The 27,637-nt window shown below is 33.9% G+C and overlaps 1 protein-coding gene across 1 annotated transcript; it reads left to right on the top strand.

The window, feature by feature from the left end:
• The first annotated feature begins 1,404 nt into the window (after positions 1-1,404).
• On the top strand, positions 1,405-27,129 carry ALX1 (ALX homeobox 1). The gene is made up of 5 exons (XM_017880714.1): positions 1,405-1,558; positions 1,644-2,103; positions 5,198-5,502; positions 12,040-12,168; positions 26,500-27,129. The coding sequence occupies exons 2-5, from the start codon at positions 1,878-1,880 to the stop codon at positions 26,818-26,820; spliced, it is 981 nt and encodes a 326-aa protein (XP_017736203.1). The 5' UTR covers positions 1,405-1,558; positions 1,644-1,877; the 3' UTR covers positions 26,821-27,129.
• The last annotated feature ends 508 nt before the right edge of the window (positions 27,130-27,637 follow it).

Below are 27,637 nucleotides of genomic sequence, written 5' to 3'. Positions count from 1 at the left end.
TGAGTGCGCACTCATGGCCACACTGAGCGCTGCGCCACGTGAACTAAGCTTGTGCCCCTCCTCGGGAGAACAGTCTGGGTTGACCCTGGCCGGGCGACCAAGGTTGCTGCTGCCAGCCGATCTGCTCGGGTTCCTGCAGTCGGATCTGGGGGCTTAGGGCCGACCCTGCTTTTGGCGCAATGCTAAGGAGCAGCTCTGGGGTGCACAGCGCTCCCTGATTGTTGCTCTCTGGCTGAGGCCTGGTCAGGTCTCGAAGGTCTTACCAGAGAGGTGAGGGTCTGCCAAGATCCCCGAAGAAAGTGGAGACTCTCAAACCCATCAGCATGCCCACCGCAGCTGGGTTTGGCCTCACCATCCTCAGAGTCGGGACTGCTTGGCCTGCCCGAGGCCTCACCATAATTGACCGGCTTGTCTGGGGAAACGCGACGGCCGCTGTGAGTGCCAGTGTTGACAAAGGCTGTGTCAGGACACATAAGCAGAGGCCTTCCTGGATCACATGTCTGGCTTATTTTCACCAAATTTGCTAGTTTAGGGTGCCTGAGGCAAATGCGTTTTTGTGCCCAGGGCACCGAACGCATTTCCCCCAGGCGCCGCGGGCGCCTGGGAAGCCAAGAGTCATGCCAAAAGTCACACAGAAGGGCTTTCAACCTAGCAGTGCTCTCCTGCCTGCCCTACCATCCCCTCTGGCGGAAATGGAGGCCTTGGACCTGTCCGCGCCCAGGGCACCGCACAGCGAGTGCCCCCAGCTCCGCGCGCTCACCACTCACTCCCAGAGCGCTTTTCGGAGTAACTCCACAGAGACTCTTTAAAAGTAAAAGTAATTTCTGTAAAAATATGCAGACATTCCTAGTCTTCATAAACCCCTATTTGTAACAATCTTCCCTTTGGCATTAGAGAAAAGCCCTTCAAAGGCACTTATCCTAACGGGTTTTCTTAAAATAATTTGGGTCTAATGATAAAATCGTGGACCAAAAGGAAGGGTGGGAAGAGGGTAGGGAATTGGTTGGCATTAGTATAATGGCTTCATTGCCTCTTGCTCGGCTTCTCTCTCCCACCCATCGCCACCGAGTCCACACGCCGCCGCATCCCAGAGAAAAAGAAAAGGCCACGGCCTCGTAAAGCGCCCAGCTGGCCCGGAACGCGAGCTCCTCCCGCTTAGAAGCCGAAGCGACCCTTCTACTACTGCCGCTGCGATTAATAGCTGACAATGCATCTGGTTTCTTGGGCTTCGGATTAATGAGAATCTTCCACGTAAACGATTTACGGAAGAAATGAAAGCCTTTTAGAGCAATACTTCCTTTCAAGTTCTTAAGACGCCTCTAAATCTTTCTGGTAGTGAGTGCCGGCATGGGGGCGGGGTGGGGACGGGTGGCTCAGGAAGGCGCAGGCAGTGGAGAGTGGAGGTTTAACTGCTTTGCGATCTCACCAAGATCTTCCGAAATGCCAGTCCACTGTCACGGCGGCAATGAACTGGGTGTCGGGGGTTCGTCTCTCCTGGCATTTGTCTGAAATGGAGCTGTCTGTCTGTCTATCCTAGGCCTGGACGCGCTCAGCCCCGGTAAGTGGGGAAAATGGGGGTGGGGTGGGGGCGGAGGGGGGACCCGGGGTGGAGTTAGTAGCCCGCCTATTTTCATATTCATTAGAACTGGGAGGTTGCCCAAGATGCCCAGCTGAGTTTCAAGATATAAAAGCAACTTCGGGTGCTCCTTTTCCAGCCGGGACGTATTAAAGGGACCGGAGCGGGGCAGTTCCCGGCGCCGCAGCGTTGGCTTTTCTTTCCCTCCTCTCTGGCCCTCCCTCCTCCCGCCCACTGGCTCCCTCCCCCAGCGCTCTCCAGTTTCTGTGCCTCAGGAGCTACGCGACCGCCTTCCAGGATTATGGAGTTTCTGAGCGAGAAGTTTGCCCTCAAGAGCCCTCCGAGTAAAAACAGTGACTTTTACATGGGCGCGGGAGGTCCTCTGGAGCACGTTATGGAGACGCTGGACAATGAGTCCTTTTACAGCAAAGCGTCTGCGAGCAAATGCGTACAGGCCTTCGGACCCCTGCCCCGCGCCGAGCATCACGTGCGCTTGGAGAGGACCTCGCCCTGTCAGGACAGCAGCGGTGAGTGGCCAGCGCCCCAGCCAGAGCCGCCGCAGACCTTCCGCAATCCAAAATGCAGGATCGGTCAGATCTGGCAGGGAGGGAGGAAGCAGAAAAGTGGGAGCGAGGGTGCTGGGAGGAAGGCAGTGGAAGGTGCTCGCTTTATGAAGCGGTGTTACTGCTGCAGCAGCCTTTGGGGGCGGGGGCCGGAGGGAGGGAGAGATCCGGCACCGGATTGCCTCCCAGCGATTCTCCTTTCGCTGTAGAATCTGGTCGCCTACGGATTCTTGAGTCCTTCTGTAATACTGGCTCCTGGAGTAAACTGATAGGGCGCTAAATAGAGCGTAATTGAGTCAAGACAGAACGCTTCTATGCGAGCCCGCCTCTCTGTCCCGGCGGGAGGAACTGAAATCGATCACAGCTCGTTAGAGTACGTCACTGTCGTCCCGAGTAGGAAAAGAAAAGAAAAGAAAAGAAAAAAAAAAAAACCGAAAACAAAAACAGAAAACAAAAAACCCTTTGAGCCCCTTTAGGTAAAGATAAATCTTTTAATTTTCCGAGACGTGGCTTTATTTTTTCTAAGTTTGAGGATCCCTAGATTTCTAGCGTGTGTGAATTTGTAATTTCTGCTTTTTTGGGTTTGCAATACAACACGCGTCAAATGTTTGTTAAACACCGAAACACATTAAGTAGCTTCGGGCAAAGCATCCCTGGCCTAATAACTCATTCCCAGATTCTACGTTTTCTATTTTATGACTTCACATTAAAAGTCACCTAAGTGGTCTTCGGAATGCTTCTGGGTGAAATCTTCAACTTTGAATGCCCAAGTATCTCCAAGTCAAAATGTTATCAAAACAAACCATCTATCTTTTCTATCTTGTAACCTAATACGAACCTATTATTTCAGATCGCGACAGCTAAAGCACGTTTACAATTCCAAGAGAACTTTTCCTTATCATTGTGTATATTCCACAGTTAAGCTATAAGGGGAGGGTTGCTTTAAAATAACAAACGAATTAAGTGTGAAATATTTACAACAAGCCCCTTGCCCCTATTTTATGGAGATTCAAAATCTGACAAAACACTGACCTGTAGAAGCTCATTTTCTAAATATTTTGAACACAGGTTTTTTTTTTCTTTTAAAAAATCTCATATTTAATTTTATTTAACCTTGTAAGTAACCTGTGACTAAGGGTAAATCAAAATAAAGCCGCAAATGATAGAGAGAGAGAGAAAAAAAAAACAGCTAAGTCGTTTCAGTCATTTGTTTAGAAAGATTCGAGCATATACTTATTATTCTTACACTGAGTTGTTGGTTTTCTGGCTCCGTTTCAGACCTGGTATCTGTATTTGTGGAATTCTTAGATGCATGTGTAAAGTTATTTGAATTGACAGGTCTTTCTTTAATGATTCTGCAATGTCTTGTATTGACTCTGGATGGACTCGATCATAACATTTTATTTTAAATAGTCGGGAATCCAAAATAAGAGACATAGTTGATGCGTTATCAACTTTTAAACAAATATCACACTATTAAGGCGAATTTTAACAGAGAAATGTTAAGGAAGATGAACATAGGCAGTCATTCGCTTAATTTAGGAGAGATCCTGTCTTTCTCTTGAGATGCCCTTAGCCTCTCTGATGCTTCCCCTCCCCATCCCTAATTGCTGCAGTTCCCCTTTAATTTTGCCCAAGGAGACAAAACCGTGTTGTTAATCAGTCATGGCTCTTCTTTATGTTTAGTTTAACATCACATCTTCCTTTACATGAAAACCATTAATTTTAAAACTTTGTTGTATATTGACAAATTATAGTTGTGTTTTTTATGGGGTATAAAGTAATGTTACGTTTTATGAATACAATGCAATGTGGAATGATTAAATCACGCTAATTAAATTGGCCATCACCTTAAGTATTTGACATTTTTTGTGATGAGAACATTTTGAGAGTTACTCCGTTAGTGACATTTAAATGCACAGTACTCAATTGTTAGCTATTTAAGTTATATGCGCATTAAAGTTGAATATATTTGTATAATGATGAAAAGAGTTGTAAAATGCATTATGGGGTAATTTTAAAAAAGAAACAAAAGAAGAAAGTATAATCATCTATTGGAAATTATTATTCTGGCTGGATTGAATTTACGTTTTAAAAGTGCTTCCCATTTCACTCTGTGCATCCACTGCATTTGTGGGTGTGTGGCATTATATGATACATTTTGTTTTATATCATACTGCAAGCATGCAATCAAATCTGAAGAAAATTACTGAAATTAAACATCCCTTAACAGAATGCCAGATGTCATCCTCTGTAATGTTTTAATAGCTGTTTTAATTTCTGTGTTTCAGCGGAGAAAAAAGTAAAGCTTTCAATCATAAAACATATTTCACTAGCTAAGCAGAAATATGAAATATTTTAAAAAGAACTGCATGATAAGTTTAGGTAAAAAAAAAAAATGCTGCTTAAATCTAATTTCCGATAGAAAGAAAGTTCAATATTTGGCATGAAATTTATTTTTTCAATTTAGTAGATTAATTTTGAAGAAAATGTGTAAATGCAGACATGGATATAAAGTTGAAATATCCAAAATTTAGTGGAAATAATGTCACATCTGAAATCTATCATCAGTACATTTTACATGGAGGGGGATAATCACTTTCAGATATTAGTATAGAGGTATTATTTAAGATTAAAATACATTTTCTGAGTCACATTAGTAGCTTGATTTTATCTGCTGTGATAAATATATGACATTAAATTTGCTTTAGTTTTCAAAAATCATGGACACTTAAGGTTTTTTTCAAGAAACACCCAGATCATCTTTTAATTTGAGTACATGAATTTAAATAAAAAATATGTGCATAAACATATAAATCCTGTAAAACAGAACTGCAGATTTTGCCAGATCATATCAGTTGCATGCACACATTTTAAAATGGTATTTAAACCCGTCCTACAATGAACTAAGTGTAGAATGTGGTAACTGAATTAATACTGGCACAATAAATTATTAATAGGCCAATTTCTTGATACTCTCAATTACTTCTACTTATTGATTTAATTGGGATGAGTTTCACAATGCTAAGAACTGTTGTTTTTCCTCCTCTGGGTACAGTGAACTATGGGATCACTAAAGTAGAAGGACAGCCCATTCACACTGAACTGAATAGAGCTATGGACAACTGTAACAGTCTCCGAATGTCTCCCGTGAAAGGGATGCAAGAGAAGGGAGAGCTGGATGAACTTGGAGATAAATGTGACAGCAATGTATCCAGCAGTAAGAAGCGGAGACACCGAACCACCTTCACCAGTTTGCAGCTAGAGGAGCTGGAGAAAGTCTTTCAGAAAACTCATTACCCGGATGTGTATGTCAGAGAACAGCTTGCTCTGAGGACAGAGCTCACTGAGGCCAGGGTCCAGGTAGGAGCCAAACAGAGGCCTTGATGGATGGGAAAGGAAAATGAATGGTGTTAGAATAATTGAATAAATGCATTTTGCTACAAAGAAACAAACTGATTCCGTAGCTGAAGATGAGGAACAGAGTAAAATATATGAATATATGTCTACTAAAATTATTTTTTAATTGCAAAAATTTTGACAACTCACGCAATATATAAAACAAAAGAACACTTGAGTTATTAAGTAGACATAAAAATTAACAATCATTCAAATATAACAATATGATAATATAGCTCTGATTTTCAAAAGCAATTTTTAAAGGATGAAAAGCAGAATCAGGACTATTTAGTAATTGGTATATTTATTTGTTTTTTTTTTCAGTTTTGTTAGCCACTGAAGTTATTTTTTAGATTATATATCAGGTATTTGTAAATTATTTGTATAATAGCCCATACATCTAGAAATTTACTAGAGTTGGAGGCATAATAAAAGAAAGAAAAAGAAGCAATCCCACAAATTCCCAATTGTTATGCATATAGTAGAATGTTTTCACTATGGATAATTAAAAACAAGATCAAATCGTGCTCATTTACAATTTTATAGTTCTAGTAGTTGTCAATATGTAATATTCCATTNAAAAAAAAAAAAAACCGAAAACAAAAACAGAAAACAAAAAACCCTTTGAGCCCCTTTAGGTAAAGATAAATCTTTTTAATTTTCCGAGACGTGGCTTTATTTTTTCTAAGTTTGAGGATCCCTAGATTTCTAGCGTGTGTGAATTTGTAATTTCTGCTTTTTTGGGTTTGCAATACAACACGCGTCAAATGTTTGTTAAACACCGAAACACATTAAGTAGCTTCGGGCAAAGCATCCCTGGCCTAATAACTCATTCCCAGATTCTACGTTTTCTATTTTTATGACTTCACATTAAAAGTCACCTAAGTGGTCTTCGGAATGCTTCTGGGTGAAATCTTCAACTTTGAATGCCCAAGTATCTCCAAGTCAAAATGTTATCAAAACAAACCATCTATCTTTTCTATCTTGTAACCTAATACGAACCTATTATTTCAGATCGCGACAGCTAAAGCACGTTTACAATTCCAAGAGAACTTTTCCTTATCATTGTGTATATTCCACAGTTAAGCTATAAGGGGAGGGTTGCTTTAAAATAACAAACGAATTAAGTGTGAAATATTTACAACAAGCCCCTTGCCCCCTATTTTATGGAGATTCAAAATCTGACAAAACACTGACCTGTAGAAGCTCATTTTCTAAATATTTTGAACACAGGTTTTTTTTTTCTTTTTAAAAAATCTCATATTTAATTTTATTTAACCTTGTAAGTAACCTGTGACTAAGGGTAAATCAAAAATAAAGCCGCAAATGATAGAGAGAGAGAGAAAAAAAAAACAGCTAAGTCGTTTCAGTCATTTGTTTAGAAAGATTCGAGCATATACTTATTATTCTTACACTGAGTTGTTGGTTTTCTGGCTCCGTTTCAGACCTGGTATCTGTATTTGTGGAATTCTTAGATGCATGTGTAAAGTTATTTGAATTGACAGGTCTTTCTTTAATGATTCTGCAATGTCTTGTATTGACTCTGGATGGACTCGATCATAACATTTTATTTTAAATAGTCGGGAATCCAAAATAAGAGACATAGTTGATGCGTTATCAACTTTTAAACAAATATCACACTATTAAGGCGAATTTTAACAGAGAAATGTTAAGGAAGATGAACATAGGCAGTCATTCGCTTAATTTAGGAGAGATCCTGTCTTTCTCTTGAGATGCCCTTAGCCTCTCTGATGCTTCCCCTCCCCCATCCCTAATTGCTGCAGTTCCCCCTTTAATTTTGCCCAAGGAGACAAAACCGTGTTGTTAATCAGTCATGGCTCTTCTTTATGTTTAGTTTAACATCACATCTTCCTTTACATGAAAACCATTAATTTTAAAACTTTGTTGTATATTGACAAATTATAGTTGTGTTTTTTATGGGGTATAAAGTAATGTTACGTTTTATGAATACAATGCAATGTGGAATGATTAAATCACGCTAATTAAATTGGCCATCACCTTAAGTATTTGACATTTTTTGTGATGAGAACATTTTTGAGAGTTACTCCGTTAGTGACATTTAAATGCACAGTACTCAATTGTTAGCTATTTAAGTTATATGCGCATTAAAGTTGAATATATTTGTATAATGATGAAAAGAGTTGTAAAAATGCATTATGGGGGTAATTTTAAAAAAGAAACAAAAGAAGAAAGTATAATCATCTATTGGAAATTATTATTCTGGCTGGATTGAATTTACGTTTTAAAAAGTGCTTCCCATTTCACTCTGTGCATCCACTGCATTTGTGGGTGTGTGGCATTATATGATACATTTTTGTTTTATATCATACTGCAAGCATGCAATCAAATCTGAAGAAAATTACTGAAATTAAACATCCCTTAACAGAATGCCAGATGTCATCCTCTGTAATGTTTTAATAGCTGTTTTAATTTCTGTGTTTCAGCGGAGAAAAAAGTAAAGCTTTCAATCATAAAACATATTTCACTAGCTAAGCAGAAATATGAAATATTTTAAAAAGAACTGCATGATAAGTTTAGGTAAAAAAAAAAAATGCTGCTTAAATCTAATTTCCGATAGAAAGAAAGTTCAATATTTGGCATGAAATTTATTTTTTCAATTTAGTAGATTAATTTTGAAGAAAATGTGTAAATGCAGACATGGATATAAAGTTGAAATATCCAAAATTTAGTGGAAATAATGTCACATCTGAAATCTATCATCAGTACATTTTACATGGAGGGGATAATCACTTTCAGATATTAGTATAGAGGTATTATTTAAGATTAAAATACATTTTCTGAGTCACATTAGTAGCTTGATTTTATCTGCTGTGATAAATATATGACATTAAATTTGCTTTAGTTTTCAAAATCATGGACACTTAAGGTTTTTTTCAAGAAACACCCAGATCATCTTTTAATTTGAGTACATGAATTTAAATAAAAAATATGTGCATAAACATATAAATCCTGTAAAACAGAACTGCAGATTTTGCCAGATCATATCAGTTGCATGCACACATTTTAAAATGGTATTTAAACCCGTCCTACAATGAACTAAGTGTAGAATGTGGTAACTGAATTAATACTGGCACAATAAATTATTAATAGGCCAATTTCTTGATACTCTCAATTACTTCTACTTATTGATTTAATTGGGATGAGTTTCACAATGCTAAGAACTGTTGTTTTCCTCCTCTGGGTACAGTGAACTATGGGATCACTAAAGTAGAAGGACAGCCCATTCACACTGAACTGAATAGAGCTATGGACAACTGTAACAGTCTCCGAATGTCTCCCGTGAAAGGGATGCAAGAGAAGGGAGAGCTGGATGAACTTGGAGATAAATGTGACAGCAATGTATCCAGCAGTAAGAAGCGGAGACACCGAACCACCTTCACCAGTTTGCAGCTAGAGGAGCTGGAGAAAGTCTTTCAGAAAACTCATTACCCGGATGTGTATGTCAGAGAACAGCTTGCTCTGAGGACAGAGCTCACTGAGGCCAGGGTCCAGGTAGGAGCCAAACAGAGGCCTTGATGGATGGGAAAGGAAAATGAATGGTGTTAGAATAATTGAATAAATGCATTTTGCTACAAAGAAACAAACTGATTCCGTAGCTGAAGATGAGGAACAGAGTAAAATATATGAATATATGTCTACTAAAATTATTTTTTAATTGCAAAATTTTGACAACTCACGCAATATATAAAACAAAAGAACACTTGAGTTATTAAGTAGACATAAAATTAACAATCATTCAAATATAACAATATGATAATATAGCTCTGATTTTCAAAAGCAATTTTAAAGGATGAAAAGCAGAATCAGGACTATTTAGTAATTGGTATATTTATTTGTTTTTTTTTTCAGTTTTGTTAGCCACTGAAGTTATTTTTTAGATTATATATCAGGTATTTGTAAATTATTTGTATAATAGCCCATACATCTAGAAATTTACTAGAGTTGGAGGCATAATAAAAGAAAGAAAAGAAGCAATCCCACAAATTCCCAATTGTTATGCATATAGTAGAATGTTTTCACTATGGATAATTAAAACAAGATCAAATCGTGCTCATTTACAATTTTATAGTTCTAGTAGTTGTCAATATGTAATATTCCATTATAATTTTTAAAGCCTAGATAAATTATATGAATTTTGTATAGGCAATAAAATAATGGCTTTAAAGTAAATTTTGCATATACTCAATTATGTTTATAATATATATTCTAGTTATTAAATTGCATGATCCAATATGCTTAATTTTTTAAAATAATTTGAGAAAGAAAAATCATACCAGGTAGAATTTTACCTCTTAGGAGTATTTTATTTTCACAAAATTGGATATTCTTAAACTATACTTTACTAGTTTCCAAGTAGTAAGAGTTTAAAATGCAACAATAATTCATGATAATGGCCTTTGTCTTTGTGTGTGTTCTGACTCCTCTACAAGTATTGATTTTTGCAATTCCCATAAACTACTTAAATGGGGGAATGAAAAAAATAGTGAAATTTTTTGTTCTAAATCGAGTAACAGTATTTCTTCCTAAGAGTAAGCCATTGTAAGGCTCTTACATCATTAGAGACAACATCTGGTGGTACACGGATAACAAGCAGCAGATTTTTACTTGATTTTGTGGAAGTAAATGGTTACTTTATCTTGGTTCAGGAAGTAAATATGTAGAAAGTTCATGCTAACAAAGAATTTTAGAATTGTCAAGTATTAACACCCACTCTGTATGTTTGAGATCTTTGTCTTTGTCTATATTTAGTTATACTTGTAACCGTAAACAAATATGTTTGCACACAGAGTGACCAACTGTACATAATGCATCTTTTCCCTTTCACATTCACAAAGTGTTGATTAATTTTTGTCTAAGAACATGCACAGAGAGCCAGCCTGAACTTAATTTACTCAAGTCATTCTCTTTCCTGCTTTGCACATAAGAGTGGTAACTATTACCCATTTTAAGGAAATTGTCAAGTTCTTTTTGTCAATGGAAAAAAAAAAAAAACCAAAAACATATTACTAAGTTCCCTTAGTGTGTTCCTGGGGTTTGTCTGTGGAGACAGCAAGAAAATTTGATTTGTTTTGTTTTGTTGTTGATGTCTTGAGCCTTGGCATAATGGATAATAAGCATTTATCAGCAGTGTACTAAAACTATAATGAACATGTAGCTCTCTGGCTCATTTCAATTGCTGAAAATTCTTCAAAGTGCCATCTTAAATTTGTAATATGTACTTAAAAATTAAACTGAGTGTTGATATGTTGCCATAATTGTGAAGGTAAAGATATACAAGATTAGAAATGAGTATGAAAAATAGTGAAAATTTGAAGTAAACTTCAACAAAAGACTTTTACAACTTGCGTTTTTTATATTTGATCTCTAGTTTTTTTCCTAAATATTTTATATTCTGAACATAATTGTGTGAAGAAAACTAAAGAGATTCCCAAAGGCTACTCCTATAATGTTCACTTAAAAACATTAAAGTATATATATTGAATATAATCTTCTGCATATCCCTTTAATATTAAAGTGAAGATCTTGGAGCATTACAAGTATGAATTAAAGAATATCCAACCTGCTGAGGAAGATGGCTTTTATGATAAATACTTCTAATAGGTAATTAGAGAAATTGTGGAAGATAGCTTAGTGACCTTAGTTGCCACACTAACTGATAGACTTCCTTGACACTTGGTTCTATCTGCGCTATTTCTTATATTATTTCCATTACCTGTGCTTTAAATTAAAGAAATTATGTAAAGATATCTGAGCATTTTCATACGGGAAAATATGTTGCATAATGTATATAATAGGCACATTCATGTATTTTAAAACCATAGTTCAACTTTAGATGATTCCTTTTCATCATGCTTATTAAAATATGTAATCTCATTTTTTCCTATTTCTAGATAATCATGATGTTCCTGCTGCTGCCATATATTTAGATGCAATCTTTATGTTTAAATTTTTAAAAGATTATGTAGGTATGAACACATCCGAGAAGAGCTTTCACTTTTGTGACATATTTTAAAGATAATTTTTAATAGACTCAGATATTAATTTGCTTATAGATTGGCTGGGTTTATGTTATGGCGGATATGTCTTCCAGACTTGCAGCATTCTCTTAAAGGAGACTTATCCATGACAATGTGGAGATATATGGGGCATTCAGGATCATATAATCTGATTCCTTTTTGTTTTCCCTAAATGAGAAAACAGAGGCTCAGACATATCAGATGTATTTCCCGAAAGTCTCCTGCCTCTTTCTATTAAATTATTTTGCCTCATGGGCAAATCACTTACCACATCAAGATACAAGAAAAAGTGAAATCTGTGGATTCTTTTCTAACATAAATACATTTCTTTTTAAGTAATTTTTTAAACCTGGTTTACCTTTCTGGTTTGATGTCTTTTAGCATCACATTTGCTTTATCAAATATTCCTTAGCTAAAATTCTACTTTTTATTAAATAATTAGGTTTGGTTTCAAAATCGAAGGGCCAAATGGAGAAAAAGGGAACGTTATGGGCAAATACAACAAGCGAAAAGCCATTTTGCTGCCACCTATGATATATCGGTTTTGCCAAGGACTGACAGCTACCCACAGGTATGCTAAACTACACAGAATACTGTTCAAGAAAAGTAGATTTGGTTTGTGTATTCTTAAAATGGTTATCATAGGCTTTATTATATGTGATATAATAGTCAAGAATGAAAATTTAAGCTTCAGAAAACATTCTTCATGTCTGCTAAGTTTTAATTTTTCTAAATTATTTTCTTGTTTTTCTTAGAGTCATTCATTTAATAAATATTTCAGGATATTTTTTTCCTTTTGAAAATTTGTTGTATATTGCAACAAATGAAAATAGCATCATTTTAATGACACAGGTCTTTTAATTATTCTACATTCTAATTTACTCAGACTCTCTCCTTTTGTTAACTTTTAAAAATACTGTAAATAGAGTGTTGCCTGGCATGCAATCTCTGTGGATATTGTTTTATGAACTATACTAAAACCTGATGTCAAATGTGGCCTATTAAGCCCTTAACTCCACTTAAAATATATCTCTTTTCTATTGTTGTTTTTTTCAGACTTCAAATTGCTTATTCTCTCAAGGTCCACATTTGGTCCTGTATGATTTAAACAGAGATAGAATTAGTACCAGACATAATTTTAAAAATTAATCACAGATAAGTAACAGCTCCCCTTTATAATGGGTGCTCTTTTACTTCATTACAAAAGTGTTAGAAATTCTTTTCTTCCCATTTTCTTTTCAATATAGAGACTCCATATATTTCTTTTTCATATTTTGTAATGAATGTAAATGTTTTGTCTTTCTAATATATTTTTTGTCACTTTTCCTAATACTTAATAATGATATTCAGAACTGTATTTGATACATGATAAAAAACACCTGTGTTATAAGGAACAAGCTATGCATTATTTTGTTATTTATTATTTAATGATATGCATTGTAAGAGACCCCTATGAAAACACCTATGAAACAGATATGCTGGAGAAATACCTTGATAATTTAGTAACTAGATGATCTGAACCCCAAACCTGAGTATTCATTTTCTTCAACACTATGAGTACAAATTCAGTTCTTTAACGTTGTTCTTTCCTTGTGTTCCTATGCCTTTTATGATTCTTAAAAACCAATTTCATAAACCTCACTCCTCCAGAAAATCCCCCAAATTTATTAATATAATATTATATGTTAAATGAAAGAAGTCTTGGAGGTCACCTTGTTCAAATCCTTCATTTAAAAAAGTTATGAAAACGGGCTCAATTGTGTTAAGGAATTGGTTCGTGATCACACAAGTGGTTTCCTGCAGGAGAGACTATAAAGGTCGCTACATCTAAGCCTTTACCTGATAGTTTGCTAGAAGACTATTGTTATGGATACCTTTTCAGTAAATGCCCCCTATCTCCTTGTCATAGGAGGAATCTTGCTTCTCTTTTAAAATTTATCTTAAAGAGGTTACCTTATGTTTTCTCCTATTTTAAAGCATGAGGATACCTCTGGTTGTTATTTATCATCACAGGGCTAGTGAAATTTTGTTTGCCGAATATTTTTGAGTGCCTTAGTTGAGTCAGTTTGAGTTAGTTTGAGTGCCTTTTGTTTCTAAACAAAATTATGTAAAAATGTTTCCCCTCTAGGCTGCAAACTCCATGAGGACAGGGACTGCAGTGTCTTCATGGTTATTAACACTACTGTAGCCCTTACTGTATATCTGGACACTGTTCTAAGCAGATTATTTATATTATCTCATTTAATCCTCACACCAACCTTATGTGCTAGGTGTTACTAATTATCTCCACTGCTCAAATGAGAAAGAGGTGAGGTGAAGTTCAGATTTGACCAGAGACAATTTGGTTCCCACTTGCCAGATTTTAACCTGACAATAGAATGTCTCTCCCTGTGAATACATTTAAATGATACCAAAGGAGCATAAGGCTTGAGCTGCATTATTCTAAGTCTGTGCTTTAGTGTGGGGAGCCACAACCAGTGAAATAACAATAAAATTAGGTGAAATGGAGAATGGTTTATATCATTTTGAACTACTTGACTGTGGTGACTTCAGACGTAATAAAGTAACAAATTACGAGCTCCTCACATGGATTTTAAACAGTCTCACTAAGTATATTCCACAACACTTGACTATGACTACTTTTTTGTGCATCTTATTCTTTCAGTCTTCATTTCCTTTCAAACCCCATTTCTGTCTGTTGTCCACTTTTCTGTCCCTATATGTTGGTTGTTTTATATTTGACTCTTCTTGCTTCTTTGGTTTAGGACAAAGCAATCAGAATAGGGCCTACCACTGATTAAGCCCTATACACAGGGTAAAGCATTCAGAATAGTGCTTAGCAACTATTCTGAATTTAAAACTTTATACAGTTTTAAGACCTGAATAAAGGCACAATATGACTCAATGTACTGTGACTAACCATCTCTTTTCCCTAAGGTTATTTTGCCATTGTGTTAATGTACCTCAAAGCTTTATGTATTATTAATTAGAAGAATGAGGTAACTTAGACACCAATGGAGGAAGGGACATGGTACACCAAATTATATATTTGATCATCTTTTTCACTCCAATGAAAAATTAACTTAAAAAATTTCCCCCCACAGATCATGGGAATTTTGCACTAATTACTCCTCATAATTTGTATACATTGGCTATACCACCTGATAATTTAAGAATGGAGAATATACGTTGGAATTATTTTAACAGTGCCAATCGTGAATAATCATAAAAATTAATACCATGAAATCCATAGTACTTTCCTGTATTGGTAAATCATTTAATGTTTGTTTACCAAAATTTCTGAAATTATGTGGCTGCAACTCCCCACTGTAGCTACTGGATAAAGCCAGGGGAAATTTTTATTTTAACTTAAATATATACAAAATACTTTTTTAGTTTGTTTGAAAAAATAATTGTGCCAAGATCATGTCTCTCAAGAGTTAGCCTAAAGGAAACTTTTTGTTTGTTTGTTTGTTTTGTTTTGTTTTGTTTTGTTTTTTATCATGGGGCTTGAAAATAGGAAAATAGGAGCTTGTAATGGGAGAAATAGAAACAGAAGTAGAATCCAATAACTCAGTCCAATAAGACACTGGTTTTGGTGACTGTTAATTACAGAAAAAAGTATTAATTTCAGAAAAGTTGGAAACTAGAAAATGTCGGACGAAGGACAGAAATAAAGAATTAGCAGTTTGGCAGGGAAGAAAAAGTCATACATAGAAATACATGAAAAACAGAGATAGTTTAGAAAATGATCTCCTCAAACCTGCTCAGGATGTACAATCATAATATGTTTATTTCTATATAGTAATTAATACTTTCTAATATGTTCTAATAAATACTTTGCTTCAACTGGCCTTCTTTTACTATAGTAACAACAGCTGTAACAGTAAAATAATTACTAATAATTGGGGCATATTTAAAGCCAGACACTGTGCTTCCTTCTTGTATCTATTAACTTGTTTAATTTAAGCTCAGGTTTTCTGAGCTCAGAAGCCCAGAAACCTTTATTTGACATTAACTCTTTAATTCATCATTGAACAGTGAAATAATTCAACTTGGATCCTAAAATATCACATCATTTTGCAAAGTAAAATGCTTCTGTTTTAAATTTATAGACATTTAGAAAGCCTAAACACTTCACTGACTGTTATAAGATTTTTTTCTTAAACTTGCTTATCTTTGATAGCAAACAAATAAGAAAGTGAGAGATGTGATGTTCATATTAACATATTTTAAGGTAGTACATTGTGATGTACTGACAATAGTATCTTTTTGTTTAAGTTCTTTATTTGGGCTGAAGAGATCAGTTGCCATTTGGCAATGCTATGATTTAGCTAAATTAATGTATTCATTTTTCCTCAAGAGGTGACATTTTTGAAAGCATTGTCATTGCTTGGGATGAATCTGTTTCCTCTATCTTGAATTTCCCTCCCTCACCTAAGCCATATTTACTCCATGAAGCCTCTGGAATGTGCCATCTATCTGCACATCACTTTCTCAGTGACATTTTGGTGGGTTGTATTAAAGATCTGACTTCCCATTTACAATGGAAAATATTTAAAAGATGGCCCAGTTACTAGTCACCTTTGTATCACCAAGGATGCTCTGCTATGGATTGAGCAAATTATATAGACATTGGATAGATGTGAGTAATAGTACAGATTCACTTCAGTATATTAATATATTAAGTAGTGTATCATAAAACAAAAATAATGAGTTTTCAATAAAACATATAGTTTCTGAATTTCTGTTATTAACCAGCTTTGTGGTATAAGCAATTAGCTTTTCCTCAATTTCTTCTCCTGTTAAAAAGAATAGGCTAGAAAGATTTGCAGACACTTTTCAGTTGACTTTTATTCCAAAGTTATTTGCATTTCAAAGCAAATATATGCCATGCACTATTGCAGGGATCAGGGATATATAAATGATTTAGACAGAATTCCCTGCTTTGTAGAAAGACTAAAAACTGGGTAATATTTGTACTAAATTTGCAAACACTTCTTGGTGCAAACTAGGCCCAGAAAACCATAAATCTAAATAATTTTGCCCTTAAATTTAAAAAGCAAGCAAAGATCTATTGATATTACATTTTAACTTGTTTCTAATATAGCAAAACCAAAGCATTTTAAAAATAATTATTTTAGTGAATAAAATATTTTTTCTTAATGTATAAGTGTTTTCTTGAGAATTATAATGACCCTTCATTTCTTACAAGAAACTTTACAATTTCATGTTCTTAGGTTTGGATTACATGAGCATTGACATTATTATCTAGATAGATAACTTTGAGTTACAACTTTGACTTGATCTTCAGATTCTTTATTTGTAAAATGGAAGTATTGTTGGTGCTAGTGTTGGTGGTGTTGATGGTGTAGATGATTAAGATGATGATGGTTTTTCTGTTATTGTGAAGACTAAATGGATTTCCGAATAGGAAAGCCCTCTGTTTGTAGGCTACAGAGGTGTATCCTGGGATTTGAAGAGGACCATTAATGACTATGAACTTCCCAGTCAGAGAGATGTGGGTTCAAGTTTTGGCTTTTCAGTTTAATAGATTTTAGACATTTGACAAATGAATTAACCACGAGGAACATTTCTCTTCATTTATAAAATGGGGGTAAAAGCTCATATAATGTTTGTGAATGTTAAACAAACTTGTTTATGCAAATTACTTAGGGCATTGCCTAGTACAAAACAGAACTTAATAAGTAGTAGGATTTCTATCATTTCCATTAGTTATTATTAATTTTGTTTTAAAGTCCCTGCCTCTCCAGGTAGCTAAATTGCTTGTTATCTTATGTTGTAGCATTTAAGTTAATCCAATCTGTGAGTAAATTTACTATTTAGGGATCTAGGGAAATACTGAATTCGGTTAAATATACTTTCCTTTTTAAATTGAAAACCAAATATGGTAACTTTAGAAAAGTTTATTTTCAATTCACCAGAATTATTTTCTTATAAAGTAAAAATTTTCATCACAAATTTCAGAAAAAGAACCGAAGTGCTTTTCCCACCAAAATTTTGAATGAGGTTTCACTGAGTATTGTATAGTGAAAACTATGACTAAATCTATGCTTACCAAATGTACCAAGGAATCCACATAGTGTCTTGTCTTCTGTTGTATTACTGAGGACTTCAGAAATATATGCCACTTAGAATTTGAACATGCCAAGTAGTAGATTCAAGTTATAGGTAATTGGTAGTAACTTTTATAATTTAATACACAGATTAAAGCTGTAAAACATTTTAGTTTAACACATTCTATTTAAAATATTGTAATGATACAATTAAAAAAATGAAATTCCAAGGTTTTCATATAATAGTAGATCCCATATAATAGATTGTAGACATATTGTTTATCTACCTTGGTTTTAACAGCAGTTTCTATATTAATCTTAATGGCTGTCTTAACTTAAGCTAAATAAGGAACATAGGACTTGTCTCCTTCAACCACTGTGGCTTATAATTAAAAGGCATTTGCAACATTTTTTACCTTTGGAGAAAGTATCATAATTTTATCCCTATAATTTCTACTTTTTTCCAAATATTTGAAGTAAACAAACCAAAATCTTTAAAAAATATTACTAATATAGTGGTAATTAACACATTGTATAATGAATGCTTTTACATCCATGAAACAACCATTGAAAGTCATACAATGATACAGTGAAAATTCTTGTATGACTTATGACCAAAAATGTTACCATCATTTTCAAAAAATCATGTTGATATTGCACAAATTTGTCACTGTTAATAAACACAAATATTTAAAGTGATAGAAGAAATATAATGTTAATCTACCTTACCAAAATATAGTTTTGCAGTGAGTAAATATACTGATTTAAATTTATATACAGTTTAAATAAATATGAATAAAATCTTTATATATGTATGTGTGTGTGTGTGTGTGTGTATATATATGTTATGTATAGCATGAGACAAATTTTGTCAGTATCCTTAGGTGAAAGTACAGTTAGTTACAGTGAATTCTTTATTTTGTTGAAATATCATTTTACTGAAATGGAATTCATTTAATGAAAAGAAATTTTAATTAGAATGAAACATTTCATTTTATTAAAACTTTAATTAATTTTTTTGTTGCATATACAAAAACTTTAAAGAGGCAAAGAATATCATCCAAAAGAAACAAAGTGCATTCATGTAAATTATGAAAATAATTAGGTCTGTTCTTTTGAAAAGGTAATATTCTAATGTGACTGTACACAATAAGTTAACAAAATTTTTTTAAATAAGTATTTTTTATTTTACAAGAAAAGTAAATCAGTAGGTTGAGTAGATAACCAAACAAATAAGAAGAAAATAAAAATAGATGTTGCAGAGTGCCAGGGTTAGCTTATACATATGAAAACCTCACAAGAAGATGGAGAAATGACAGGCAGAAAATTAAGCCATCAAAGCCCAGGAAGTCTATGAGCACAGACCTGTGGTTTAAAATCTGCTGTTTACACTATTGTTAGTGTGAACCTTATGATATACTTTAATCCAGAATTATATGCATGCCATGTTTATGAAGCCTCATGTGTCTATGGATTTTCTTTTTTATTCTACATCATGGACATTAAATAGGTAAACTTTGGTACAAACTCACAGTTGATTTTAAAATTACAAAATAAAATGTCAACTTTGTAGTTAATACAAAGAGATGATGAGTAAAATCAAAGCTTCACTCAACTATAAGAAGAAATTCAAAGTCCATAATATGAGCTCCAAGCAAGATCTCTAAAAATAAAAATTTTCTCGCTTGAAAATACAATATTTGCATATTTAATTCAGTATTTAAGCTATTTATGCCTAAAGCTTAATTTACAAGCTTACATTTGTTATCTTTATTTCTTATATTTTGAATTTTATTCAATAGCGAAATTTCATCACTTAATGAATCAGACACTGAGAGCCATCAGCCAATAGCGATCATCAGCGGTATTAAAATACAGAAAAATAATGTAACAAACTGTTTGGAAAATCCTCGTATGATCATTATGCCCTGATAGTAATAAAAATCGCAAAGGCTAGGGTTACAACTATTTCTTCCTTAAATGAGTTGATGTGAAACTTTAATTTAAGGCCCAATCGTGAGAGTTTCTATAGAATCTTCTTTTTAAAGCTCCACTTAATGCTAGAATGGGGTGGGGGGTGGGGTTGGTGGGGAAGAATACAGCAACACAAAGAAAAAATTTCTTAATTTTTATATCCTTGGACTGGCATTTTTCAATTATTATTTGAATAATGAAAAATGTAAACACATTTATGTGATATTATTCTGAAGAATTTACAGACATTAAACATTTCTTATAAGCTTGTGCCCTTAATTTTGCACTAAAAGTAGACACTATAGCATTTATTTCTGCTAAGCCATTTTCTTCTTAACATTATCAGTCTCATCCGAATGGGTGTGATCTTTAATGTGATTTTTTTTTTAAATGGAAAAGACACCTTTGTTTCAAATCTCTTCTACACATATCTAAGAGGAATTTACTAAAAAGCTAAAAGTGACAGTAGTTAGTACTATGACTATTACTGGAAGAATAAATTATTTAATCACTTTAGTAATAATATACATTGAAAAGTACTTTAAGAATGTGAAATGTCAATTGATTCATCAAAATCTAAATATTTTCGATATATCACTAAAAAACATTTTGGTGAAAATTAGATCTAATGGGTAGATACTGATGACAATGTACCCTCACTTTTACCTTAGGAGTACCTAAAACGAATACTCAGCATTAATCGTTTCAGTGCTTAATAATGTCAAGTGGATCTTTTCTCAGCTAGACAAAGTCTCAGTGCTGTGCCTTAGTCACTGGTTGGCAAATTCAATATCTGAAGATTCACCTTATACTCTTTCTCCCTGCCAGCAATCTTACTGATGGTAGTAAATAGAAAAGCTAATGGCGATCCTAAAGTTAGCTCAACAGCCTAAAATATCGCCATGCGTTGCTAAACATATTGATCTTATTAAATTTTGTCACTGTAAATATTACAGCCAACAAGCATACTAGTGAATTCATAATAGTCTCTTAAAAATGAGAGCTGTTCTGCCAGAAAGTCAGGTGTTTCGTTTTTTAAGAGACAAGTACACAATCTAGTAGAATCAATTCATAGTCGGATACTGTCATCAATACGAAGTTTATGATAGTATTAAATGGAGTATACAGAAAAGTAGTAAATGTAAACAGCAGTATGCAAGAGGAAACACAAACAGTTTTCGATTAATGTAAAGAGCCGTGATGCTATAACATCATGACAAGTAACTCTGTGAAATCTCTGAGCTCTGTCTTTTAAAGCCTACCCCTTAATTCCACAGGAACTGTGTGAGCCAGTGCTGCGCAAACTTATGGGCAGTGTGCACGTGCCGACCTGGTGTGTGCATATGTATGTGGTTATGGCTATGTGTGTTATGCAAGTTAAATATGATCGATGTGGGCAGGGATAGCGAGTTAGGCTCTATCTATAGATGAGAAGTAGAGTTAACTTAGTTTGTAGAAAAATTTACTGTAATTCAGTAGGTTTTGGATTACGCCTTTTAAAATTAAGGAAGGTTGGTTACTCACATATTTTCAGGTTTAGTATTTCTATGAAATATGATAGCTGTTGTTTCCTCGTAAATGGCACGTAACATTAGGATATTGACTATAAAATGCTGTCATGAAATATTTTTGTTACAAGCCGTCTATTTACACATTACTTTTTTTTGTTTTTTTTTTTTTTTCAATTAAGTCAAAAACTAACAAGACTTCACTATTCTGTTTAAAAGCGCCTTTAGCAAAAAATATACTAAAAAGTACTCACTTATACTAATCAATAATATATATTAGAAATATTAACCAGGGTTAGAACAACAAAATCTACTTTGTAGTTGTGATTACAAAGAATATATTCATATCAAGGTTCTAAGGTAAATGAAATAAATAGTTTTCTATCCATAACTTACTGTAGTGCTTGAATTTATTACAAATATATATTCACAGTAAAAAGCTCTTAGTATTTATGTTTATATTAATGTATATTTATAGATTTTCCCTTCTTCTTCTTCTGTACTGCTTTTAATTCCTTGGAAAAAATGAATATTAAATGAATTAAGTTTCAGTTTGGAATAAATATGACAAAAATAAAACTTTTCTCTAAAAATTCCAAAATCATGGGATAATTAAGTGTTAACATTTATTTGGTTAGAAAAAAATGAAGGGGCAAATATTCAAAGTGAAGTGCAGTAAATCCACTGAACTTCCATTCATGCTAATGGGGGGCAGTTGGCCAAGTTCCCTGGACAGAGTTCCCTGGATAGTGCTTTGAACACACCCCTGAAAGTTTTTTTTAAAAAGTTTCGGAGCACATTAAAACATGAAATGTTTCTAGATTCTCCACTCCTTTTAAACACAGCAAAGAAAAAAAAAATGTAAAGGCAGTCAATCTTTTTTTCTTCTTCTTCTTTTTTAAAAAACAGACATGGAAGAAGGATATGGGAATTATTTTTTTCTGGTTGTAAAGCCCTTGAATATTGAACAGAGGCCTACAAAAACATCGCAAAATTATATGTTGCCAGGTATTGTCATTGTAGTATCTATGAAATAGTTCAAAATAAGAAGAGTTATCCTATTTAGGAAGAAAGTTATTATTTTTTAATTCCAAAATTGAACCACAAATATGATTTTTCCTTTAATGAATCAGAGTGCAATTTTGATGGACTTCCTAGTTGACAAAAAGTAATATGCACTTTTAGATAATGTGCACATGGATTTATAGATTCCAGGGCATAGTTAAAAAAGTACTGCCTATGTGAGAATATATTGGAGGGATGGAGGAACAGTGTGAGTCCAGCTTGACATCAGTATAGTCAGCCATTAGCTCAAATAACGTTATTGTTTAATCAAATCTAGATGGCCTAGATCAAAGATGTGTTCTGCCAGGTTTTTCCTACAGCAATGAAATTATATGCAGTGTATGATATTCTGGTGTAGATGCTATGTATTGATAAGGGTAAAGGGTATTGTTAACCTGAAACATATCCAGAATCACATGATCTGAATGATACAGTGCCTAGAAACTAAGGCATATGAGGAGTGGTTAAAAGCACTGGAGATGTTTACCTGGAGTAAAAAGACTTGGGGGTTGTATCATCATGCCTGATGACATTTTAAGATTTTTACGTGTAAGAAAGATGATACTATTCTGCATCATTATAGGGCACATAAATGGAAGCCATAGGTAGAGGTAGAGGAATATAACAGCTTACTTTTACAGAACTCTCCAAAGAAATGGAATGTTTTTTTTTTTTTTTAAACAGGTGAGCTTCTTATCGCAAGAGGTAAACGAAATTGGTGTACAAAGAGTTTTTCATTTGGAAAGAAGTTGGACTCCAGTAGTCTTTCCTAAATTCAGTTGATTTTCAGAATTCCATGTGTGTATTTTATTACTATTATTTTAATACAGATCCCCTGATCCATATTAAATGGGTCAGAGTCTTGAAGGATATGTATCTGTGGTGGAGAATCAGTGTTTGATAATAAGAATAAAGAACTTCCCAGGTAAAGGCAGTTAGCAAGGTCTAGGAATGTAATTTTCATGATTACTGCTAAAATTATTGAGTATGGTGATTTGGGAGTTCATATAATGAAACAAAAATTTTGATATATTAACATAAATCATCCATAAAATTTTGATTATACCTGCAAGATGGATCAGTCCATATTTTTCAAGCACTTAATAAATTTGTGTTAAGGATTTACCATGTACCGTTGTTAGACCTGAGGATGACAAAACAGTTGTGAGAAATAATTGTGGGTTTTTCTTCCAGAGAGTAGACTATGAACCTCCACAAAGTAGGGATAATGAGTTAATAAATAATTTCAACTCATAAAACTAGTCATTATTACAGCATTTCTAAGGCTCCCTAGGTTGAGATTTGACCTCCACCATTGGAACTATGAAATCTTGGGTGATCTTCTTCAGCTCTGTTCTATAGTATTACCATCCTCAAAATGGGGATAGCAAAATAACACACTGCCTAGTGTATTGAGACAATTAAAAGTGTTCATATGTATTTAACATAATACCTGACACATGGTAATTAAATGATAACCATTAGCTATAATGAACATGGTCTTGAGCATCATCATCAAATGTTTCAACACCCAGAGGGCAGGCTTCAGAGAAGTAAAATTACAATATACTGAGGATGCTATCTTTTATGATTTGCATCCAAACAGACTCACAATCTGAAAACCAACAATGTTTCTAAAGTCAAATAAAGATGTGTTGGAAATTTTAAAAAGGAAAGATCAGCAGTGGGGCTGGGGAGGAGGAAGAAATAGACATTTTGAAAACAAGATAGATCAGTAAAAATGTGTGAGGGTATCTCTACCTATGGGAATAAATGACAGTCTTCAAAATATTTAGGGTATCTTCACAAGCCCAATTAAAATATTGCTATCATATTTACTTTACCAGTCTGTTCTGTCCAGAAAAGCATGTCTATGTGTTAGAAATTATTTCATCAAAAGTAATGCATATAACATGCTTGATCATGTCCAGATAAGAAGTTTTGATCAAAATAAAATTTGCTTATTTCTGTATGTACTCTACAGAATGTTTTTCGATTTATAGGTACATTTATGTTAATTATGTTAGGGAGGCAATATTTTCTTAATTTATATTTATAGGTTACTTTCCTTGCCTTTACCTTTCTGATTTTAGCTTTTTCATCTAGTTCGTGAATATATTTCTGTGCATTTGGAATATGAATGAATTATTTTAATAAAAAATTCAAGCAACACTGTATAAATCAAGCAATTCTTTAACAAACAAAATATAAATAATCTTTCTTTCATTATCTTGTCTTCTTTTTTTTTTTTTAAGTACGCAAGCAAAGTTCACTTTCATTTCTGAAAGCTCTTTTGTCAGACATGTGACTGTGGTTTTTGCCGAGTAGCACAATGTGTGATTGAATGTCAGAGGAAAAATCACCCAGATGAAGTTAGAAGAGGTAGTTTGACAGAGTAATGACATTAACAGCCCTCTTGTTGATTTGAGATACATATCTCAGCAATCACTGGTACCAATCATTATATTTTGCCTAAAATGGAACACATATAGTAGAATGAACCAGAATTAGAACATAGCCTGAGACAATTTAAGGATTAACAAAATATGCAAATCATATGTGTGTGAGTGTGTGTGTGTGTGTATATATATATTTAGATATAGATATGTAGATCTCTTTCTTTGTCTCTTTCTACATACGTATATTTAACAAGTTTAAAGCAGCTTATACATATATTTATATAAAGAATTATTTTCTAAGACAACACAGATATATAAGCCCCTTGCCAATCACTGAAACCCCACCTAAAGGTTGAAATTACTTATTAAGGTTTTTCTCTTATATTTTGAACCTGGTTAATCAGTCCTTTCTTGAGTGACAGAGTACCTTTTTTACCAGTGTGATCTAGAAGATTTATTAATGTATTTTTTGCTATTATTTGAAAATTAGTTGCCATAGAAAGTACAACTCAAGTATGGGTATTGTAAGACTACACCAGACGTTATATGTAGGAGCCTGGAATCTCTATGTAAAAACAAATATAGGAAAACATATGTGTCCTACTCATTGATAATTCAACTCTTGCAATCATTATTTTAAAAGATAAGAAAGCCTGATGTGATTAGCATGTGTATTGCTGCTATGTTCTAGTCCAAATATATTATAATAATGTTGCTAAAAGCATTCAGTTTTATTTCATCTTCAAAGGGCTGCATCATAGTATTGCTATCCCACGCAGCATTTTCTTTTTTACCTTCCCCAGCTCCTGCCATTTGTCATGATTTTCTCTGAGCTTCCCAGTAATGTATGCGGTTCCTGTTTTTGTTTGTTTAAATAGCTTGTATATTAAGATTGAGATACGTCCCACTTAAAATTCATGTTATATAAGCTCTACATCACATTTCTTTTACATGCTAGTAACTTTAGATAAATTTGTACTTGTTAATATTGCATTGAATTGTTTCCTGTAGAGATTTAATTGTATGAAATGTGAATATCTTGGGTGTCAATGATAATGCAGTTTTTACTAGATAGGAGTACTATATAAAATAAGAGCAACTGCGTTATACTCATCTGATATTTTTTCTAAATAATTACATAGCTTTCTCAGTTATGATTCCATTATTTGGTAATGGCCCCTGTTTTAGAATTCTAACTTGGTTTTACAGGTCACATGTCTGTTTTGAATTCATTATATCATATATAAATCATACAAGAAATTTAAAAAATATGTATATTTACATATTTTGTAATTTCCCAGATTCTCAGAGGTGTTTCTTCAAGACTATAGGATACCAAAAGCAGTGGGCAGACAAACATGTTCCAGAATGAGTTTGATCAAAAATGTCTTTACAGAGCAGTCTATTGTCAGTAATGGTTTCCAACAAAAACTGCCACACCAGGAGTCCAAGTTAGAATCTTTTAAAAAAATGCATTCATGTCATTTTGTTTAGAAAGACAAAAACTATCTTTAAACTTAAAACCAGATTTTAAACTACTTTTCTAAGCATATGAATTGGTCATGAGTTTTGACTCAATCTTCCAGATTCATTTTTAAAATCATGACTATGAAAATAACACTTTTTAAATAAGAGATAGACATGTTTGAGAGTGTGTTATGTGGCCAAGAATGTGGGATTTGTTGCTCTATTTCAGTATAACAAACTAGAAGGATCTCTCAAATAATTATTTTTTAGTCATTGTTGTATGTAATTACAGACCACCCAATAGGAGCAAACAATGAATAGTTAACCAAATTTAGTAAATACAACTTAACAAAAGTAAGAGAACAAAAGTGAGAACATGTAAATGTAATATTTGTTGTTTTATATATTCCAGATTCAGAACAATTTGTGGGCAGGAAATGCAAGTGGTGGTTCTGTGGTTACTTCATGCGTGTTACCACGTGACACTTCCTCCTGTATGACACCTTATTCTCACTCGCCTCGGACAGATTCCAGTTACACGGGGTTTTCAAACCACCAGAACCAGTTCAGTCACGTGCCCCTCAACAATTTTTTCACTGACTCTCTTCTTACTGGAGCAACCAATGGACATGCATTTGAAACAAAGCCAGAGTTTGAAAGGAGGTCTTCCAGTATCGCAGTTCTTCGAATGAAAGCCAAGGAGCACACCGCCAATATTTCATGGGCCATGTAACACACAGTACTCTTTTATTTTTCTTTTAATAGCAAAGTTAAACATTCTTATTTCTTATATTTAAAGGATACCACAATAAGCTGCTGTGTGTGGAATTGCTAAAGGTCAAGATATGCAGTGAGACCAGCTTAAATGAATAGTTGTTATTTAACATTAAAATCTAAGAATGAACCTCTGAAAAGACTAAATAGGTTTACCATGTGCCAGTCTCCACAAACTCTGTTTTAGTCGTAAGATTTTCTTTTTCTATTGTACAGATCAATGAAATATGATCATGCAACCTATTAAAGAATAAATGTGTTAAACAAATTCTTCTGTTATAGATTGATTTATGTAACTTCTGTATAACAAGAAATCTCTTGTAAAATAATACCTGATAAAGAAGGAAATGCACTGGGGAAAATGTCAAGATGACAAAGCTGTCAGGTAAATATTGAACCAGGGTGTTTTGGGGAGTTAACTGCTCTCTCTCTCTCTCTCTCTCTCTCTTTTCTCTCTCCAAAAGCAGTGTACATAAACCCTGTTGCTGAGAATTTATTTTCAAGCCTCATTTTATTTTGTTTTACCTTTTGATGTTTTAGTGAATTTCCACTCTGTTACACAAGAGATCTTTTAAAATAACCGACATTTGCATGAGATATTTGGGCATAGTTTCCTGAAGCCACATGGCTAAAGGTGAGAAATGAAGTATTCTGGTGTGATTGAAAATATAGTCATGGGAGCAGACTTTATAAATGTCATTTTTCCAGTGAAGAAGCCAGCATAGACTCACTTAATCATCACAAACAAGATGATTGCTTTTGCTTTTAAACTAAGA

The sequence above is a fragment of the Rhinopithecus bieti genome, unplaced genomic scaffold, assembly GCF_001698545.2.
Source record: "Rhinopithecus bieti isolate Rb0 unplaced genomic scaffold, ASM169854v2 scaffold_11966, whole genome shotgun sequence".
NCBI classification, from domain to species: Eukaryota; Metazoa; Chordata; class Mammalia; order Primates; family Cercopithecidae; genus Rhinopithecus; species Rhinopithecus bieti.
This window is presented reverse-complemented; position numbering and strand designations above follow the sequence as displayed.

Coding starts and splice junctions, on each gene's coding strand:
- ALX1 (XM_017880714.1), top strand. CDS start 1,878: ATGGAGTTTCTGAGCGAGAAGTTTGCCCTCAAGAGCCCTCCGAGTAAA. Junction 2,104..5,197: donor GCCCTGTCAGGACAGCAGCG/GTGAGTGGCCAG, acceptor CTCTGGGTACAG/TGAACTATGGGATCACTAAA. Junction 12,169..26,499: donor GGACTGACAGCTACCCACAG/GTATGCTAAACT, acceptor TATATATTCCAG/ATTCAGAACAATTTGTGGGC.